Source organism: Aphelocoma coerulescens, chromosome 1, assembly GCF_041296385.1.
Source record: "Aphelocoma coerulescens isolate FSJ_1873_10779 chromosome 1, UR_Acoe_1.0, whole genome shotgun sequence".
Classification (NCBI taxonomy): domain Eukaryota; kingdom Metazoa; phylum Chordata; class Aves; order Passeriformes; family Corvidae; genus Aphelocoma; species Aphelocoma coerulescens.
The window spans coordinates 4,819,809-4,838,890 of record NC_091013.1 but is presented as its reverse complement, the minus strand read 5'-3'; the positions used below and the strand labels follow the sequence as shown (position 1 = coordinate 4,838,890).

The 19,082-nt window shown below is 47.2% G+C and overlaps 1 protein-coding gene across 2 annotated transcripts in view; it reads right to left on the bottom strand.

The window, feature by feature from the left end:
- Positions 1-10,394, bottom strand: part of ABCG1 (ATP binding cassette subfamily G member 1) — a 52,697-nt gene extending 42,303 nt beyond the window's left edge. Inside the window, exons 1-2 of one of the 2 annotated variants that reach the window (XM_069018369.1) lie at positions 10,329-10,394; positions 7,145-7,388 (exon numbers count right to left, since the gene is read on the bottom strand). In XM_069018369.1, the coding sequence (XP_068874470.1) occupies positions 7,145-7,388; positions 10,329-10,370 (286 nt within the window). In that variant the 5' untranslated portion in view covers positions 10,371-10,394. Of the gene's footprint in view, positions 1-7,144; positions 7,389-9,771; positions 9,937-10,328 lie in introns of those variants that run through there. The other variant, XM_069018457.1, reaches the window with a different exon arrangement.
- Positions 10,395-19,082: the final 8,688 nt, after the last annotated feature.

Here is a 19,082-nt window from a genome sequence, read left to right as displayed (position 1 = left end):
TCTTGCTTCATCTTCCCTCAGCCTTCAGACAGATCTTCAGACTACTGAAACCAAAGCTACTTTGAAATGTGACAGAAGTACACCCAGATGATGGTGCACGTTGTCTCTACCTCCTCAACACCTCAAGCAGGACATGACTATGTATGTGCAGAGGATAAATCATTTCATCAAATCCCACTCAGCATACACAAAGTTCTAGTGGAGGGTGTCAGGGTGAGCTGCAGCCAGACCCCAACATGTTTTCTGAGAGATGGAACAGCAAAGACCAGAGCTCAGACTCCCAACAACTCACTGTGACCACTTCTTGGCACATAAATTCAAAAATGTTTTAATCGGTATCTCTCTAAAACTTCCTTCCTCAGTCACAAGTTTTCATAGCAGCAGTTAATAAAATTTACTGTATCAAAACATTAGCTAGCATGAAAAATAGCGAGGACATCATAATGTTTAGGTTTAATAAACAATACAGCAAAGAGAAAGAAGAAGATGATGTTCTGCTCACAGAAAGACTCAGCGACCAAAACTCACTGAGTCAAACTCAAGGCTCATTTCTAAAAAAGCTCCAGGTCAAAAAAAACCCACAAACAAACAAACAAACAAAAAAATCAAACCCCAACAAAACCAAACCCACAGTAACAATGGGATCTGCTTGAAGAAAAACAAGTAATGCTGAACTAAGGTCATACTCAGCTGGGAAACAGTAGAAGGATCAGACAAAGGGGCTGACCAAGCCTTGTACCCTGTTTTATGGAACACATGCAAAAGGACACTGGGAAGTTATTTATCACTTAATGAAACACTGTGAGCTATTCCAGAAACAGTGACTACTCAGTACATTTTTACCATCTTGATACAGCCAGAGTGTTGAAAGAAAAACTGCACGGACTTTAGCAAGGTTAAAACATGTGCTTAGAAGCCCTCTGCTAAAAAATCATGTCTCATTTTTATTGATTTTGCCAACATTTTAAGCTGCTGCCAACGAATCTACACAGTATTTGCCTGAAAAGAACCTTTTACCAGCATCGCAGTTGGTTGCAACCGGCCTAACTTGTTTATTCTTCCTAACATATGGATCTTAATTTGCACACATCCTCCTCTCCGAGATGAAAACACGCTCTCAGACAAAGCAGGCAAAAAATGGTCGAGAACAATACAACCCATCTGTCAGAGAGAGGCGGGGGGGGGAAAAAAAAAAAAAGAAAAAACTGAAAAAAAAAAGAAAAAACCAACAAACTAAAACCTCTCTCGGAAAGTGGGTTTCGCTCGTTCCTGCTCTGCATCTTTCCCTCCCTCCTTCCCATCTTAGCAACAGAGCCTGGAGCAGCCAACCAGGCAGGAGCGCATCCCGCCGGGTTACTGCAGTGCATCGCCCGGGAGTAACCGCGCCGGGCATGCGGCACCTCCACCGCACTGCACCTGCCCGCGGCACCGGCCTCTTCCCACCCCCCCAGCACGGATTAGCACAGCATTCGGGCCAAATCCTCCCCTCCTCTCTTTCATTTGGATGTCTCCGGAAGGGATGGGAGAAGGGGGGGGGGGGGATCTTTGAAATGAAGTCGTAGAAAGGATGCTGCAAAAAAAAAAAAAAAGAAAGAAAGAAAGGGTGCCCAAGTAAATAAAAAGAAACGGGTCTGTGCGAGTGTGTGTACCAGAACTAATTCCTAAGACAGCACCGAAGCAAATGAGCAAAGCCCAGCCTGTTTAAATCTCTGCTGATGGTTTGACAGCGGCTGAAGTTTCCATCTTACGCAGAGAACGGTATTAACGTAATGCACAGCCCTGGGAGCTGGAAGGCAGGGATCGCGCTGTTCTGATGACACTATCTCGGGCTCTGACGGCCACTTTTCGCCTTTCATGAATACCAAAGAGCCTGCCAAAGACTCCATGTCCCCCATCGGACACCTCGGAGCCACCCGGAATGAGCCCGGTCCTCTCCTCCCGCTGCTGCCGCTCAAAGCTGCGGAGCAACAACCTTGACAGCAAAGACAGCACCTCTCCGGTTTGTTTCCACGGGGTCTGAGCCATCAGAACAAACCCAAAATAGCAAGAAATACCGCGTTTTCTGCTGAGCATGAGTTTCTGTACTGCTCCTAAGCCACTCCACGAAAATCCCCGGCTGCATTCTGCCCGGCCGGAGCCCGTTCCCTCAGAGGTTACTGGAGACCAAATCCTACCAGAACTCACACTCGAACGCGGCACAAATGACTCATTACAGCCCTAAAAATAACAACGGAGAAATTTCCAACTTAAAACGCTGCCTAATTAACCATGAATACTGAGAAGTGTGAGAGGAAAGGAAGGAAAAAAAAAAGGCAAAAGCAATCCCTGAGTTGTTGTGGTGTTTTGAAAGCAAATTTATCACTACTTTCTTGCTGGATGCACTCAATCAAATAGGCAGAATATTTCTATTTCCATCCTATATTATAGCAAAGCCACCTAGAAAGAATAGAGCTAATGTCTTTTCATGGATATATAGAATGTATATATATCTTTTTAAAGTAAAGCTGAATGACTTTGACCTAGACAGAAAGCTCCAAAGCACTTTTCATGCCCCCTTTGTATAGGAGACTATACATAATTCATCCCCAAACCACAATTCAGATTATTTCATGGTGCTTTTAACAGAAATGGCAGAATCCTGAGGCACTGACTTTTCTAACAAATCCTCTTGCAAACAGTTTTCAGGCAGTCCTAGTACGAAAACCTACACATCTATAATCTTTCTATGAACTGGTAAAACCAATCTCTGTGTTTCTGTGATTTACATTTCAAACTGCAGTTTAAACACACAGCTCAGAAGCCAAGGTAAGACCCACTTTCATCTCTTTCTCTAACCTCAGATAAATGGCTTTGTGACAAAGCAGTGATACTTCGGCCACGTTTTGTTCTAAAGCTCTGGAGATCTTGCTTTTTCACATTTAAGGGCCCACAGTGGATCTAACACAGGACTCTCCTCTTTCTCTTTCCCTCCAAGCTAGCTGGGTCCTTCATCCTAAAAGAAAGGAGAACTGTCCTGGGACTAAGCAGCCCTATTATTTCTATGTGTGCTGAAGTTCCCTTTTTCCAGCTTTGCCAGTCCATGTTAACCTCACAACAGTTCCTCCAGGAGTCCTGGGGCTTTCTGAGATCTTGAACCTCGCTGACCCACAGAAAACCCCCAGGACATGCTCAGACATAGACTGGATTCAAAAGCTGAGACACATTTTCAGTTCTGGAAGATCCTTAACCTCACAAGTCACTCAAAAATCTCTTTACTTCAAAACTGAAGGAACAGTTGTTTCTACCTGTTGACCAATTCCCTAAAAGCTTTATGGGGAAAAGGCCAAAGTCGACTCAGACCTTCTGAAACTTTTATCTCTTTAACCTCTTCAAAATTCCCATTTTGGCAACAACTCCTACAGAATGGAATGGGTCAGATACAGCTGCTCTGATCAAGGACTGACCTGCCATATTCCTTCCCCGTTAATCCCACTGACCTCTGGGGAAATTACACCAGGAATTAATCAGCTCCAGAGTCACACCAATCTCTGCTTCGAATTTGATAAAGCCTCATAAGGAGAGAAGCATTTATCATATAAAACTTAGAATCAAAATGCCCCTCCTTACATTTAAAGAGAAAATTATATTTAACAGTTTAATTAGGCAGTTTAAGGCTGAGACAAAAATCAATGAAAAATTCCAATTTGAAGTCTACTATGTCTTATTTAGCTTCTTTGTTGTTGACAAGCAATACAAATTCACCTTTCTTTGGGCTTTTAATGAAAAGTAAAAGACATGACATACCATGAGTTGCATTGTCTGAACAATCAAGCTAAGTACAGAACACAATGGCAGCACTACTAATTATTCCTCCTTCTGCTAATTTACAACCTAACCTTAACATTACTTTGCAATGCCATTTTAACTGAAGGGAATTGCTCTTCAGTTGAATTCCTCTCCAACATGCTGGCACAAATTGCAAGGAAACTGTACTTTCTGCCTTTGTGATCCAACAGTCTTGAAAGGTTTTAACTAATTCATTACAGTCGTAGAGAATGATGTAGAAATAGTAGATTTTCTTTTTCAAGCTCCATTTCAGAATAGAAACACCATTAATTTAAAAGGCGTATTTTTGAAACAGCATCCCCTTATCGCTTCTTACCACAACCAGCACCCAAGAACAATGTGAACTGAGAGACATCGCCTTTCTTTTTTTTCCCCAGCATGTTTTCTGCTACTCTTCTCATAAAAAGTGAGTTCAAATATTTCATATTACAGCAATGAAAGAGACTTTTAGCACAGGGTACCCACAAGGAGTGCTGAACTGCAGCCACCACCAGTGTCTGGAGGCACAATATTGCCCTTCTCTTGGGCACTGCAAAGTCCCAGTTTCCCACTGGAGCAGAAACCAGTATAAGGCAGTCAGAATAGTTTTATATGTAATGCACTCAGCTACAAATCCATCAGGTTTAAACAGAGATACCCCAAATTACACACAAAATAAAATTCTACTTGCAGAACCACTAAAACATTCAAAGAATCTGAATTGTTTGGTTCCTGCCTTCATTGGAAACTATTTAGGCAATTTGGTTTTTCATTTCTCTAATGGAAAATCTTTTCTGTTAAAACCAATATATTGAGCCAGTCTCTGGGGCAGAGAATGTGGCTGTGAGGAAAGTTTGGTTTCTGTAATCTGAGCAGCAACTCACTGAAACACTGAAGCAAGAGACCTTCAGAGGTCACCTGGCCCAGCCTTCTACTCAAAGCAAGACAATCCCCAACTCCAGATCAGATCAGCTGCTCAGCCAAATCTCCCACACTCCCCTGTCATGGAGAAAGCCCCACTGTCCCTGGGTGACACATCCCAAAGCTGCACCTGGGGAACAGGTATTTATTTCCTGGGGTCCACCATAAGCCACCCAAACTGCAATGTGTGGCCATGGGCTCTCGTTAGGTATCATCTGGCACCACTGGCAGGAGTTTGGCTCCTCTACTAGAGGGTAACTACCCTCTAGGCAGCTGTATGCCACAGTGAGACCATCCCCCAGCTTCCCCCTCACTACACTGAACGAGCCCAGACTCCTCAGCTGCTCTTTGTAGGTCCCCTGAACAATTTTTTTACCCCTTTGTCAGATCCTTTCCAGCTTCCTAGTATCTCTGTTGGTATGAGGCACCCAAAACCGATCTAATATTCCAGTTGTGCTTTTACTGATGAGGAGAAGGATAACGCCTTGCCTCCAGCTGGCCATGGCCTCAATCACACGGTGTGATTCACCTTCCTGCCTGTGAGAGCACTCTTTGGCTCACGCTCACTTGGCACTGAGTGCAGACCTCCCAGGTCTGTTTTAGGTCCTTGGCAAGCAGAAGAGAGCCAAGTGCTGCTGGCAGACAGCAGCTCAGCCACTCCAAGGCTGTCCTTGGTGGTCCCAGGAATGACACAAGGTGTGGGACCAGGTGAGGAGGATCTGAACCCCTGCAAACAGGCAGCCAGGAAAGTTCAATCTCCTCTTTCAAATCCAAATGTAGTGACACAGTCATAGCCATACCACAGAGCTAAATCCCTCCACAGGTCATTTTCAGCTGCAGGACATTTTTGCCAGGACATTGTTTTGTTCAAGCCAAGTCACCCAGGCACATCAGTAAATGTGAACAGAGGTTTTTGGTATAGAACCCCTCAATCACTTCTGGCCAGTGAGAAAGAGATCCAGTTAGAAATCTCAAGCTTCTAAATCTTAAATGAGACATTTTGGCATAGCTCCATTTCTTGGAGGACAAAAAACCTTCAATGTTTTGTGTTTGTTCTGATAAGATAAAGAATAATTTTGAATGTACCAAAGTTGCTGCCAAACCAAGTTGTTCTCCTATGGACAATGTGGCTCCATGCAATTCTAGCAAATAATTAAAAGAAGGCCAGTGTGTCCACATTCAGTTTTGATGTTGAAAAGCCCATTAAAGCATGAAATCTGCAGATCTTTCAATTGTATGCACAGCCTGTCCACATACAGTAGCACTTTCATGGCAACAGCTCCAGTTCTTTTCATACCACACATTTTTAGACTATTGAAGCCTTGGTGTTGTGATAATAACACAATTTACAGACAGCAGCCAACTACTTGGTGAAACAATTTCAAGTGGAACCTTTAAGCCAGTGGACTTACAGTTTCAGAGCCAGTGCAGGTATCAAGTATGGCTCAGGTGAGCACTGCACTGGCAGGGCCTTATCTCATAAAAGATCTAAAGCACACAACCATACAAATTTACATTACTGAGAGAGAATTCCTCAAGGAAGAGCAATTATATCATTTAGTACACAGAATCCTGAAGATTTCAATATTTTCCCTTGGGCATACTTCTTTTCGCTGGCAGGAATTTACTGCACGACCTAGTTTTCCTTTCAGAGAGGACTAGTCACACACACCCAAAAAACCCCCAAAAACTCTCTAGGAAACACATGGTTACACAAAGCAAATGAAGGTATTAAAGGAATGGATGCCAAGCAGAGGATAAGGGACAGAGCCACCTTTGAGAACTGGAATCAGCCACTAATATATAAAAAAGAGAGTTGAGAGTTCTTACTCCCAACACTTCTCTTCCCTAAGAAGTGCCCAATACCTTTTGGCATGGCCTGTGTTGCAGGCTGTGAACTCTTTGCAGTGTGTATCAGCAAAGGAGCTACCCAAAGAGCATCCTGGTCCTCGACTAAACCACAGGATTCAGTCCCAGCAAGAGCCAGTAATTTCATCAAAGAAACTATAAGCTTAGAGAGACCCATCCAAGCTGCAGAGAGACCTGTAGCTCACAGCACTTCTTTCCAAACACAGCCTTTAAAGAAAAGAATTTTTATCCTGGTGTCTAATGCCTTCTGAAATTCTGAGATACTCGCTGTTCTGAAAGGGTACTGAAAAAACAACCATTTCACAAAACAACCAACTGCAGGAGTAAAAAACAAAGCCTCCTCATTTCCCCCACCCCCATCTTTAAACTCCTGCATGCTCTACCCACCCTCAACAATAAATTGTAGACAGGCAGGATCACAGGACAGATATTTGGCAGCACAGCAATACTATATTTACATCAAATACTTAAGAATTGGGAGGCAGAAATAAGCAGTTGTATGAACTACTGCAGGTACAGCTTCTCGTGGATGAAACCTTGTTTTCCTCACCTTTCTTTCTCCACCACGGCCCTTCCTGGATAGAGTAGGACAGTTCTTTAAACTCGATGTTCACAGCTGGCCTACGGGGCAGGTAGGAGAACCTGTGAGCTTCTGTCAGAGCATTGTCCACTTTTTTTAAGTGTCCATTCATGAGTCGAATGTCCTGGGTGTCTGTGCCATTGGAGACCACCTCGTCCACCGAAACACACACGGACTTTGGCTCGGCCATGGTGCAACCAGAACTGCTGCCACCCTGCAGGGGAAGTGCAGACAAGTTCACAGACTTTTGTTTAGGAACACGTTGCAAAACCTTCTGCATCAGAGGAATTATTCTGTAAACAATGCAAGAATCTGGCACCGTAATGTGCTGAAAGGTGGAAGAAGAGTAAAATGAAGCAATCTTCTGTTCATTCTGCCTAAGCCTTGACTGAAGAGGTTAAAGAGCTCTTGCAGCACATACAGTCCCTTTAGCACTAGTTTTCCTTTCAGATCTTGCACCAGATTAATACATTTGTAAGTTCAGTCCCCATTGTATTTGGTTTCTCATGCACTTAAGGAATTTGGTTCTAGTTACTCTGATTCCAGAGCTTGGGACAGAGCTGAAGGGGGAAGGGAGCTAGCTGAACAATTACATGTGCAGACATTTCAAAAGACAGCCACTCAAAATGTCCAAAAGCTCTCATTCCTCTGGATCCGCCTATGCTTCTGTAAAGGTGAAATGATATTTCTGAGAATTTTGAAATATACTGTTTCCTGCCTCCCTTTCTCCTGCACTGACAGTTCTGGAGACTTCGCAACCTGGGACAACAGTAAAAGTAAAAAAAAAGGTTTTTCTGGAGGTCTTTTAGGAAAGCACAATGCTTTGCACCCAAAATTCTTGAGTTCTTTCCATGCTCAATAGTGGTAACTAATGGCAATCTTATCAGCTACATAAACATACAAACCCTGCTCCAGTTCTTGCACCACTGACACTGTAAGGTCAAAGTTTTGTGCTCACAGCCATACCTCTTGCTATATTTGCCTATCGTAGCATTCAGTGCAATTCCACTTGGCACTTTTTGGACTACATCTCCTTCCCCTCCTCCCCTGACCATGACAACAGCCTTTCTCTTCTTTTTTTTAATTATGCATACAAAATCTGGATTTTTTTCCATTCCTTTTACCAGCACAGGTGCCTTGCACCAATATGAACAGGATGTGTGTAAGCTCAAAAGAAAAACAGTAATGAATTTTCTTCAGCTAAACAGAATTTTGAACAGTTCAGAGGCTGTTGGCTGTCATCTGTTTGGTGGATGTCATAAGCAGAGCTGAACATCTGCACAGTTGTCTATCAGGAAATTTAGTATTTTTAATGCAGATTCGTATTGGAAAAGACTTCTGTAGATGGCTTATGTGCCAGGCTTTCCACGCTAACACATCTGCCCAAGGATCCACAAAGTTATCTCCTGGAAAGCAGATGTGCTGCACTACTTCTCAATGCATGAATGCAAACAGAGCTGGGGGTCCTGCCACTGTTTCCCTCCATTTGTCCAACTCAGATAAGAAGTGACATTGCCCCCTCTTCCCTGTGCCACTTCCATCCTCTCTCTCATGGTTCCTGGTCTTCCCGTCTTTGCTATAACAGCAGCACAGTTTAGATCAGTCATTTGTCATGAATGCTGACAAAAACATTAAAGAAAACCACAGTCCTACATAATCACTGATGAAAAAAAAGTACTCCTGCATAACCACTCCATAGCTGGTGTCTTCACATTCTTCGTGCACAAGTGCCAAGTTCTGGGAAGAAAATCAGCTCTGCTCACCACATTTTCTCAAGGAAGAGATTTTAATCGTGCTCTCAACTTACTTAGAGGTCTGGTATCCAGTAACACTTACTGTCAAATTCTTAAATAGTTGACTGCCATGGTATGTAATTTGAACATAACAAGATTAATGTGAAACATCTTAGAACTCAACAATTAAGGCAGGGGAACTTCCCTAAAACCTAAGAGAAGGCGAGTTAACAATATTCTTCCCTGAATGTTTTCAAGGCTTTCTATGGCACTCATAATCTGTTTTGTTCTGGGGACCCACTGAGCACCTTCACACATCGGAGGGAATATCCAAACTCTAACTCTCAATGAGCAGGTCACCTTGATTATTCAGGTGACAGTCAGAGCTTCTCCAGTTTAGATCCATTCAAAAAGAAACACCCTTTGGACAAGATCCTTGCCTCTGACCACTCAATTATCTGAAAGCATGAAGCCAAAGACTTTTGTTATCGGGACATTAAGCAATTTCAGTCACTCTGTGCACCGAACTGCCTGTTCACACACCTGCCTCCTCCAGGGACCACCTGCTATGGGTGAGGATCCCCCCGGAGCACCTGGCCCGGTCCAAACGCCTCCCGGTCTTGGGATCACCTTCGCTTGGAAAAAAGCCGGGCAACCCCGTGGCTACGACAGCCACTGACTTACCCAAGCCGTGCGTAAGGCACAGACACACCTGAACCCCCTCCGCAGGCCCCAACACCCGCGGCCCCCTCTCTTCCCCGCTGCCACCCCGCAGTGATGCCCAGCCCCGCACGCCGAGCTGTGCCCGCACCGAGCCCTGCGCGCCGGGCACGGCGAGCGGCCGCCCCGCAGCACCGCGCTCACCTCTCGGCTGCTTTCGGACAGTTTGGGGTATTTCCCATGTAGTTTGATGGAGCCGCTGAGGAGCCGGGCCGCTCCCGGAGCCCGGCGGGGACGGCAGCGCCCGCGCGGCCGCAGCAGCAGGAGGGTCCTGCGGGCTCTGCCCGCTCCGTCCCCCGCCGGCCCCGGGTGTTATGCAAAGGTTACGGTCCCTCCGCAAATCCGCTGGGAAGCCGGCGGGGCGCAGCGGCGCAGGGAGCATGCTCGGCGATAATCCCCCCGCCTTAGCTACAGACAGAGGTAACTAGCGGTCAAGTCCCGCCGTGCGCCGCCGGCCGCTCGCACACTCGCATCCCTCATCCCGCATCCTGCGCCCCGCATCTCGCATCCCTCATCCTCCATCCTGCACCCCGCGGCGGGACGTAGCCCCGGACGCACCCTCCGACCCTGCTTTTCCCTCGGGAAGCGTCTCGGGAGCTCCCCGCGGAGCCCTCGCTCCATCTCCATCCCCCAGCCCCGCACCTCGCCCCCCGCCCGGCGCTCGCCGCGGCCCCGCGGAGGGAAGGCAGGGCGCTCCTTACCAAAGCGCTGCCCAGGGAGAAAGCCGCCATCAGACATGCCATGTGCACCGCTGCCCGCCCGGCTGCTGGCGGAGGAGCCCTCGAGTGCCGCCTCTCCGCCCCGACTGGCTGCGGGAGGCGGGCGGGCAGGGATGCAGCTGGGGCCGCCCCCGCCCCGGCCCACCCCGCCGGGGATAGGGGGAGCGGCGGGGTTGGGGCACCCCTCGGCACTGGGGAAGGTGGGCAGCGTGTCCCCAACCCGCTGGTGGCCCTGGCTGTGGCTCTGCCGAAACACGCGGCAGATGCTTGTCCCGGGGACCGGGGCACCGAAGGTCGCTCGCCGGGACATCATGAGAGGGGCTGCCAGCATTGTCCCCACGCTCCGGGCAGGGATGGGCTTCCTGATGGGCTTCCGGAGGCATTCCCTGAGGAAATGGAGAGTAGAAGCACCATCTAACCTCGCCTCTTGCCATCCCGTTTTCACGAGGACGAGACGGCTCTTCTGGCCCTGGGACTGCTACCCACCGATTTATGAGCAAGCCATTGTGCTCAGGAATGGAGAAAAAGAAAACTTGTCACTGAGTTACATTCTCCATTCATTTACTCCTCACAGCAAAGACCTGAATTTCAGCGAGGTCACACAATCACTAAATCGTGGAACGGTCAGGCTGGAAGAGACCACAGTGGATCACCTGGTCCCACCTCCCTGCTCCATCCAGCAGGGCCATCCCAGAGCACAGGGCACAGGATTGTGTCCAGATGGTTCTGGAATATCTCCAGAGAGGGAGACTCCACACCCTTTCTGGACAATCTGTTCAGTGCTCAGTCTTTGTACGGGACAGAAGCTCTTCCTCATGTTCAGGTGGAACTTCCCGGGCATCAGCTTCTGCCCGTTCCTCTTGTCCTGTTGCTGGGCACCAGGAGCAGAGCTTGGTTCATCCTCTGACACCTCCCTGCTGACACTGAGGTCATGAAAGGCAGTGGGTGGTGTTCACATGGCATTGGGGCTGTGCTGCACTGCTGGCTTCAATCTTGATCCATGACTAGGCTTTGAGTTAGATTTATTCCCTGTGCTACCTGGGGACAGAAAGCTCTGCCTGACCAGTTTGCCAAGAAGCCAGATGCTGAAAAACCCACCAGCCATCTGAGCATTCCCATACCTGCTGGGACTGTTTTAGGTGTGTGAGGCTCCCTCTCAATTCCTCTGGAAGCAGCAGAAGGAGGGGATAAAATATACCAAGAATCAAAGCAACTACCAAACATTTATACAGGAGTTCATAATCTGAGAGGAATCTTCTAATCAGGGAGCTTCCCACCGTGGCTGGAACTCGTGTAGCATTGTACAGACACGGGATAAGCTTCACAAAGCCCCTGAGAGGCAAGTAAGTATTTTATCCCTGCAGAGCTGTGGAGGGGTGTTTACCACAGGCAGCGCAGCGCTGCAGGGAGGGAACTGCTGCACAGAACATCTGTGCCAGGTCAGATGGGGTCCCTGCCCTGCAGTATCCTCCCTCCTGACAAGAGGGAGATGCATGCTACATGTGCAAACAAGCGCTTAAGCACGGGGTTGGCTTCTACCAAATGTCTGCCCGATGCTCTTCCAGCCCACAGCTGTTCTTGGCTCAAGGATTTCCTCATGTGATTGTCTCTCCTGAATGTGCTAATAACCCTCAGTAGGAATCTCTTCCATGAGGAAAGATTCCCCCTTGGAAACATGCAAAATTTACCATGCACTGCAACCCATTGTAAAGGAATAGTGTGGAGACTCTCTAAGCTCAGTCTTGGATTCAGTCCTTAGATGTTGCAGAAGGTTATTTACTCATAACTCATTTATTGGGGAAGAAATAGCAACCTGCTGGGGAATACCACACCAAACTTGGATGGGCCCATCCAGAAGTCCTCACTGAAGGCTTAAACTGTGTTTGAGTAGACATTTTAAAAACAATTATCTCCTAATATTAGGAATAAAGAGAAATTATGAGACATTCTTCCAGTGAGGATCCCAGGGTTTTAGCTAACTTGATTTGGAGCATGTGTCTGTAGCACCCAAAATTTATCCAAGCTTGTCTCTTGTATTTACCCTTAGAACATTGTGAAAGCTGCATCATCTCCATACAGGACCTGAAAAGGGCTGTGAAATACTGATGGGTATGTTTAAGGCGCTTACAGGGTAAACCAAAATACTTAAAAACATCATTATTTTAACTCTGAAGGGGAACTAGACACAGAGAGAGAGGCAGCCATACCCTGATCCTAGTGATTGTGTGATAGAGACCCAGCACGATGTTTGCTATCCTCTGTTTTAACTTCCTAAAGGCTCAGAGAGAAGCAAGGAAAACAACATAAAGGCTGGAGCAAAACTGAAATGTACAAAAACTGAAATCTGCTGCACAAACCAAAGTTTCAGCTCTGTCCATAACAAGTTTGTGGTACCAAGGTGCTGCTTTCCATGAGAGTTTTTCCTGAGCAGGTGTACATGACCAGATCCACAGCATTTATTTTTATCATGGTGGCTGCAGTATCAGTATCTACAGGGGCTTCTTGTAAAACACTGAGATATAAAACAGGTTTATCAGAAACCGAGTTCTATTTGGTATTTTGGTATCTATTTTGATACCACACAGGGGAGAAAAAAAAAAGATTACATAAGATGAAGCACGCTAAAAATAGCAGTCTCCTGCATTCCTACATTCCCTCATTAACTCTTCCATTAACTTTACAGGTGATCCCCTGGTCCCTGCAGACAAAAGAGATCAAGAACACAACTGTGTGTGAAGGGAAAAAAAAAAAAAAAAAAAAAAAAGAGAGAGATAAAACCGTGTTAGAAAATATCCAGGACAAAAAAAAAAAAAAAAAGGGAAGTTACAAGTGAAGGTGAGGACAGGCAGGCAGGGACAAAAATCTGACTCCTAAAATAGATGAGGAAATAGTAGTAGCTTCCAGGCTTTACAGCAGGATAAGCATTACAGACAGTAGACTGGTGCAGCCCACAGGAAGGAAAAAGAACACTGCAAGCAGAAATGCGCTGGGAAGGGCAGGGAAAAGTGGAAATGCACCAACGGCAAGAGAGGGCAGACGAACAGCAGAGGCACGGGAGGCACTTTAGTGCAGCACTGGCAGCTCTGGGGTCTCTGCGAGAACTAGTTCCTGTACAGAAGTGCTGCAGCCTCGGGAAATGCAAAGGCCACTGTGGACTTCTCTGCTGGGATCCAACATGTGGGGAAAGCCCAGCGAGAAGTGTGGAGGAGGCAGACGAGAAAGGGAAAGTTGGAACGGGAAAAGGCAAAATATTTTAGATGGAATTGTCATTAAAACCATACCTCAGCTTTAGTAATTTGCGGTTTGCTGTTAATTTAAGCTGCTCAGGGCAGAGTTTAAGGAGTTTTCTGGAAAATATTTCAGGATAAATCTTCCTAAAGAGTCAAGCTGAGAGCAAAAACAAACTGCCCACTGTGAAATGCTCGTGCAATTATTTGCTGGAATTAAACCCCAACAAGAGTTTGCATGGACAGAGCATCATTTTGCCGTTTGAAAACACATACTGGTTTGGATCACTTCTGGAGTATGTTTCCTGTCTTCTTATCCCTGCCCCAGTTATTTCTGTAGGTTTAGGGAAATAAAAGTGGAAAGAATACAGGTTTGAACGGCTGAAAGGTGAGACTGAGAAAAAAAAATATGGTTTGATTCTGAGCCCCTGGCTTTCTGCCAGCTGTGAGTCTCCACTGGGGAAAAAGGGACAGGAGGAAAGGAGAGACAGGGAAGGGGAAAACAATTCAGTGCTTTAGTGAAAGAGAATGATTAATTTTCATGAAAAGGGAGATTTTTTTCTCCCAGTATCGCAGTTAGGCGTGCTTCCGAAGCAGGAGCTTTTTTCTTCTTCTCTTCCTCTACTTCCCGCTTAGGCTGCGAGTCCTTTCCCTCGCAGTTTCGCGTTGGTCACTATTCTACTATTTCACTATTCTACTACTTGTAATCCTACTGGTTCTACTGTGCCCCCCAAGGCCGGGGGGCTGAAGGTCCGCGGCTGGTGGAGCTCCCTCGGCGGGGTCCTGCGCTGGGGTGGAGGGAGCCAGGAGCACACGGCTGCTGCCCGCTGCACGACACGGGCCGGTCTCAGCTCGTCTCCTCTCTCTGCGCGGGATCGGGCGAGGGCAGGCACCAACCGGAGCAGTACCGGGCACAGCAGAGCAGTAATCCGCGCCTTGCTCACGGCCGACGCCGAGGTCCTGAGATGAGCCGAGCGTACACCGCATCGGGCGGGGATCGAACCGGCGATCTGGACCATCGCGACGCTGCGAGCGCAGCGCTCTAACGCGCTGAGCCAAACGTTCCACTGCGCTTCCCTTCCCTGCGTTCGCCTGGTGATTCCCGCGGCCCCGCCTCTGCCGGCGGCCCTGCGTTTGGGGGATGTGTCCCAGGGTGCTGTCTCTGCCGTGATTCCTACGTTCGTCTGATGTTCCCAGGTGTCCCGCCAGCTCTCCGGGCGGGGCAGCCGTGCCCGGCTTCACCTGTGGGACGAAGGAAGTGTGGGATGTGATGCCATGAAGATTTTTGCCTTTTCTTTTATACCCCTGTTGTACCTTTTCACAACTTCTGTACTCCTAGTGCTTTTTGCCTACATTCTTAGACGTGTTTGTCCAGCTAAGAGACTCAACATTTTAGAAGCTTCACAGCCAGGGATCAGTGTGCCCCAGAGCCCAAGGTCCTCTCCAGAACACATTCTGTAAACCAAGATAGAACCATCCAGGGGAAGGTTCCTTGGGGAGGGGGGCTCACTCGAGCTTCTCATTGGGGAATCTTTGATAGATCTGCTAATTAGTAACACCTATAATGTTATACCCGATGGTGGGGAGATACAGACTCGGCGGGGTGCATCTCGATGCACATGACCTGGACGTGTACACCTAAGGGTCCTTAAAATAAATACCAAGGTAAAATCCCTTTTCCCCTTCTAACCGTGTATGACTCTTGATTTTAAAACCAGGAAAAGGCATCAGATGGAGGTGGCTGCCATGGCACGGCCCCCAGGCAGCTCCGAGAGGACCCGTGGAGAGAGGAGCCCAGGCTGGAGCAGGTTTCCTGGTGGGACTTGTGACCCCGTGGGGGACCCGGGTAGGCACAGCCTGGCCTTGAGAGACTGCACCCCGCGGAAGAGTGACCCACACTGCAGCAGTTTGTGGAGAACTGCTGCCCGTGGGATGGACTCAGGCTGGAGGAATTCCTGGAGAACTGTCTCCCGTGGGAGGAACTCGTATTGGAGAAGTTCGTGGAGAACCCTGTCCCGTGGGAAGGACTCCCCTGCCTGAGGAGGGGCAGGAACAGCGTGTGATGGATTGACCATAACCCCCATTCCCCTCTCCCCGCAGCGCTGGGGGAGGAGGCAGAGCTGGGAAGGAGGGAGGGGTGGGAGGACGGGTTTTTAAGATCTGTTTTTACTTCTCGTTATCCTGCTCTGATCTTGTTGGTAGTAAATTCAATTAATATTCCCAAGCTGAGTCTGTTTTACGCATATGATATTTAGTGAGTGGTTTCTCTCTGCCCTTAACTCATGAATATTGTATTTTCTCTCCTCTGTCTGGCTGTGGAGGGCAGTGACAGAGTGGCTTTGGTGGGTGCCTGGCATCCAGACAGGACCCCACGGAAGCTCAGGGCCTGTGTTGTATCTGATCCAAACTCCCTGGATCCTGCTCGACTTCAGCCACTAGACCTGAAGTTTTCTCTCTCGGGTTTTGCGGGGAAAGAATCTGCAAAAAAGGTAAAATCATATTGGAGACCAAAATATAAGGAGAGCCGTAATTTCCCCCCCCCCCCCCCCCCCATATTTTATAACCATCTTTTGAGTAACTGTCTAAGGCATAATCTGGGGTGTGGCTCTTGCAGCTCTTACCAAATAAGGCATTTTGGCCAAATTACAGATTTTTAGGGTGTAAAAAAAAGGGAGGGGAAGGTATAATTTCACATATTTTTAATAAAATCTTCTAATGGCTCAAAGACACTGTCTACCCTGAGCATGCTTCAGTTCTGACTTCAAAGTTACCCTCCCCAGAAGATTTGATTTCACAGCTGTGGTCCTTCCTGTTGGTTCCCTTCCCTATTTATTGGAACAACAGTCATAACCCCTCTGAATTTTGTCATGTCTTTCTATACATGACATTAATACTTCCCTATCCATATTGGAAACATTCACATAATTCTATTTGAGAAGAGTGCGATCAGTCAGTTTAAACAGATCTGCCTTCAGATCTATTTAATATTGAAGAACATAATCAGTCATTCCTTTCAGGTTAGGTATACTCTGTGTAATGGGTGGGATTCATGTCTAATTTTAGCTGCCTGGAAAATTGGTATCTGAGCTAGTCATGTGGATTCTCTTTCAAAAGAGTGAGAATCTTGGAGAAATTGGAGAGAAATGGGCACCCACAAAAGAAAATTCAGGCTTTCCTTAAATATTGACCTTGATTTGGGAGGGATTCTGGGTCCATTTTAGCATCCCTGTCAGGTGGGGAGAGCTCTAGACACTTGACTTGGAACAGCCATGGCCAGTGTTACAGAGATGGATGCCACCTGAGCTGTGTCTTACACCACATTTGTCTTCAGCTGTCGTTTCCAGGAATAACACAAGAGGTTTCACATGTTCATTTCTCACCAGATTTTATCTGTATTTTTACATCTGGGTACTGGAATGTCCCTCTCCCGAGATGCACAGGCAAGAAATTCAAGGGCACGATATCAACCTTTTTCTGACCAGTTTAGGTGCAGTTCATTTCTGTGGCTGCTCCCTGTGGCACTCATGGCAATCAGTAGGTGTACAGGGGGTTATATTTTTTTTTGGATCAAGCAAACTGAAGGGGTGTAGCACAGGGAAGAACAAATCATAGGTGCAATGGCTTAGCTCAGCTCTGCAAGAGCTGGTGGTTCATTAGTCTGGATCTAAGTAGCACTCAGTTGCCAGCTGATCCCAAGGTGTGCTAGGAGAGAGCAAGAAAACAATATTGCCAGGCTTCCTGCTCGAACAAATAGAGTTATTTTGTCAGAGATTTGGCATAATTTATATGAACTCACTGCTTCCAGTTGGTGTAAACAGAGCAGGCTCGCACCAAATTTACCTTCCCTCAGTTACCATGAAGGAAGAAAGAGCAATTTTTTCTTCATGCTGGAAGAAGACAAGGGCTCTAGGGAAAAGGTGCCCAGCACAGAGGCTATTTTGGGCATATTTCTGCATTCCTCCAGTGCAGTCCCCCTCAAATCATACTGCCCTGGTTATAACCAGACATGTATGCATTGCTCAGACTAATGACTGGAAACCACAGATGGGTTTTAGGCATCATATCTCCCTAAACTGCACCTTCCCAGAGTGTAGCCTCAGGGTCTGGGCACAGGGAAGTAAGTGATAGCACTTATGCAGTGATAGCCAAGGGGAAAACCTTCAGCAAACCTGTTGTGAGCAGATGAGGTGAAGAAAATATTCTCGCAGTCTGATGAAAAGGCTGCAGTCTCAGTTCGCAGGGCAACGTGAAAATGAGCCATGGCACCAATCTCCTGAAATTCTTTAGCTCAGCCTCCCTGTGCAGTGCCAAGGGATAGAGTCAAGCACCTGGGAAAGAGGGGACACAGGCATCACCAGGAAAAGTTAGGCAGAAGGAAATGCCAGGGAAAGATTCATGCCTGGAGGATTTGGCTTGGACTTAGTACCTGAAAGCTGTTTACAAAGGGAAACATGACCCAAACATGATTCAGCCATGACCCAAACTCATGTTTTTCTCACTGAAAGCTGCAAGCAGCACCTATCCCGCAGCACCTATCCCACAGCACCCAACAGCCCTGCCCCTGAGCACTCATCCCAGAGCTGAAAAAAGTAAATTTCAAATTCAGTCACTGCTCTGTTTCGAGAAAGGTTTTGAACATGCCTGATGCGACAGGACAAGGCCTGAGTCACTGCTGTTAAGTATTCTGTGGGGAAAGTTTTGTGTGTCTTTCCCCTCACAGTTGTTCTGCTTTGAAAATGCAGCTAGATGCCAGCTGGGGAAGGGATGTGAATACCACCTTCCTCTTTTTTCCTGTATGAAGCAGAACAGCTTCATGAAATCCACAGTTTCACCTCAGGATATTCAGCTCTTCTACAAAGGGCAGGAGACTCTGAAAAACCCCACCTGCTGCAGGTTGGGTGGAGCAGTGACTGTGCCTGGCAGATGGGCACTCTGACCATCCACGTCAGGAGGAAAAAGAGTCCTTTTCCCAACCTGTCTGCCCCAGGTGGGTTTGGACATGACTGGCAGCAGACGCACAGAAAATTTGGGATTTTAGACTGTGATGCACTCTGCAAAAGGTGCTTGGTCACCAGGGAGGTTCTCAAGGAGGCAGAGCTGTCATTACCCATGAGGGAGCCAAACTGCAGGCCCTGCACTACACTCAGATTTGTCATGGTTATTAGAGTGACAGTCTGTCAGTTTGGAGAGATGAGCTCCTTGGAGTCCCTGGCACAGCTCAAACAGGCTTGAGAGCGGTGAGCTTGGAATCCTGCAAATTATTTGCTACCATTACAAACCTCACAGCCAGAATTCAGTAGTGTCTGACTTCCTCCACAGGCCTGACATGAAAACCTTTCATGATGAACTGTTCCTAATTCATGCACATTTGATCACTGATAGGCTGGTTTATGTCACTATCATATCTGGTCATATCTGCTAATCTGGTCCCTGGAATCCCACCAGTCCTTCAGCCAAGCAGTTACTCTCTGTGGGAGTCAGCTCACTTCTGGGCAGCTCTCCTGGCTTT